Source organism: Sinocyclocheilus grahami, unplaced genomic scaffold (genome assembly GCF_001515645.1).
Source record: "Sinocyclocheilus grahami isolate Dianchi unplaced genomic scaffold, SAMN03320097.WGS_v1.1 scaffold19009.1, whole genome shotgun sequence".
NCBI classification, from domain to species: Eukaryota; Metazoa; Chordata; class Actinopteri; order Cypriniformes; family Cyprinidae; genus Sinocyclocheilus; species Sinocyclocheilus grahami.
In genome coordinates, this window is record NW_015517403.1 from 1,767 (window position 1) to 3,568 (window position 1,802).

The 1,802-nt window shown below is 39.1% G+C and overlaps 1 protein-coding gene across 1 annotated transcript in view; it reads right to left on the reverse strand.

The window, feature by feature from the left end:
- Positions 1-1,741, reverse strand: part of LOC107579665 (uncharacterized) — a 2,914-nt gene extending 1,173 nt beyond the window's left edge. The window contains exons 1-3 of the mRNA XM_016265467.1: positions 1,217-1,741; positions 664-754; positions 445-566 (exon numbers count right to left, since the gene is read on the reverse strand). Coding sequence (XP_016120953.1) covers positions 445-566; positions 664-754; positions 1,217-1,443 — 440 coding nt within the window. The 5' untranslated portion in view covers positions 1,444-1,741. The remainder of the gene's footprint in view (positions 1-444; positions 567-663; positions 755-1,216) is intronic.
- Between the last annotated feature and the right edge of the window lie 61 nt (positions 1,742-1,802).

Genomic DNA, 1,802 nt, shown 5'->3' on the forward strand with positions numbered 1-1,802 from the left:
TTTTTTTTGTTTAGTTTTAGTTAACTATATAACCCTGCTTTACTGTGTCTGTACCTGCAGACTTTTAAAAAGTGCTTTTTGTAATCATTTTAAAATTAAATTTGACTTTAAAGTACATTTTACGTAAATCATTATGTCATTGCTGTGCTTTAAAGTACACTTAACATACTAAAGCACATGTAACAATTATAATTTTAACTGTAGTGTTATTTGATTAAAAATTGAAAGTTGATTTTGAATGTTTATTGTCTAAAAAGTCCACAATGCCAAACGTGTCCACCCATTGCTACTGAACAAATTTCACAACATATTTCTGATTACTAATACTTCACTCATAGTGGGCTGGGCTGAGTGTGCTGAGTGGGCTGTATGCTAAAGTGTGCTTTAAGTGACAGCATACTAAGCAGGTTTCATTTATTTATGTGACAACACACAATCACACACCTTCGGAGCACCATGTCATTGGGATGACCGGCATTGCGTAAGTCTACGGCATACTTATTCATCTGCTCAATCAGAGCCGCTGCCGAATTCATGTTTTTGTCCACTTCAGCTGCTAGTCCCATCTGCAGAAACATGACAGAAAATCACATGGAAAGCAGTAAAAGATCATGTGTGTGTCACATGCATAAAACGTTGTCAAAGTGTGTGAATGACACTTACATTCTCTAGGATGTTCTGTGCTCGATTCAGACAGCCCATACATTCGTTGTGAAGCATCTGAGCTCTTTTTTGAACAGACATGGACGACATGCTTAAAAAAACCAGACAAAATCAATCAATAAAAATACAGTAAAAATGTTACATTTTGACAGATCGTGTATTAGATCACTAATTATTTAAGGTATTTTAAAGCAAACAGATGTTTCATGTTTTGTTGAATTGATTTAACCATCATTCAGTTCAAAGACAGATCAGAAGATATTGTCAAACTGGAATAATAGTTGACATGTTGTGTTTAAAAACAAACAAGCCAGCTTACATTTTGAATGTCCCATAATTGTAATGCATGCATTTACATGCAAAGTTCACATGCACAACCATTTTATGAAAGCACTGTTTGATATAATACACAATACATACATTTTTGACATACAGTACGTATAGTTATTCAATGAACGTATATTCTATAGCTCAGATGAGATAATTTTCTGACTTTTTAAATGCAGACTTTAGTAACAATAAAACAGTTGCTATTTTATTCATGGAAACCCACCTCTGTCCCCCTCCTCCTCCTCCTCCGCCTTGTGAGTTTCTGGAGAATGTTTGTGAAATGGTCTGCGTATAGCCATCATTGAACTCAGACTGGTATCCATTTCCACTCATCATGTACGGCGCAGCCTCATTCCGGGGTAAACTGTAGCCCACGGTGGTCAGATCGGGCCGGGAGTTGGATCTGCGGCCGATCTGGTGGAGTCTGGTCTGAGATCCGGACAAACTCATCTCTGCAGAAGAGTGCAGCACCAATTCAATGACCAGTCTCAACCAAAGGAAGCGCAAGGAAAGTTATAAAAGTCCTCCTGTTCTCCTCTACTCTTGTTGCGCGTCTTTGCGCGTCGGTGAGTGCGCAGAGACTGGCCACTGCGCTCTGGATAGTTCCGGTTTTGCAGTTAGACCACACCTGCACAGTCTCTCTGAGGCTCACTGAACTCACTGCTTCACCCTGAGGACAGTCTTCCCACGAGGCGTGATATCACTCATCGTCACGTTCCCACGGAATTCTTTCATTCGGTCAAATTCGTTTTTCCTCCTTAAAGTATTTGGGTAACACTTTAGAATAATGGTCCGTTGTTAACAAGTAA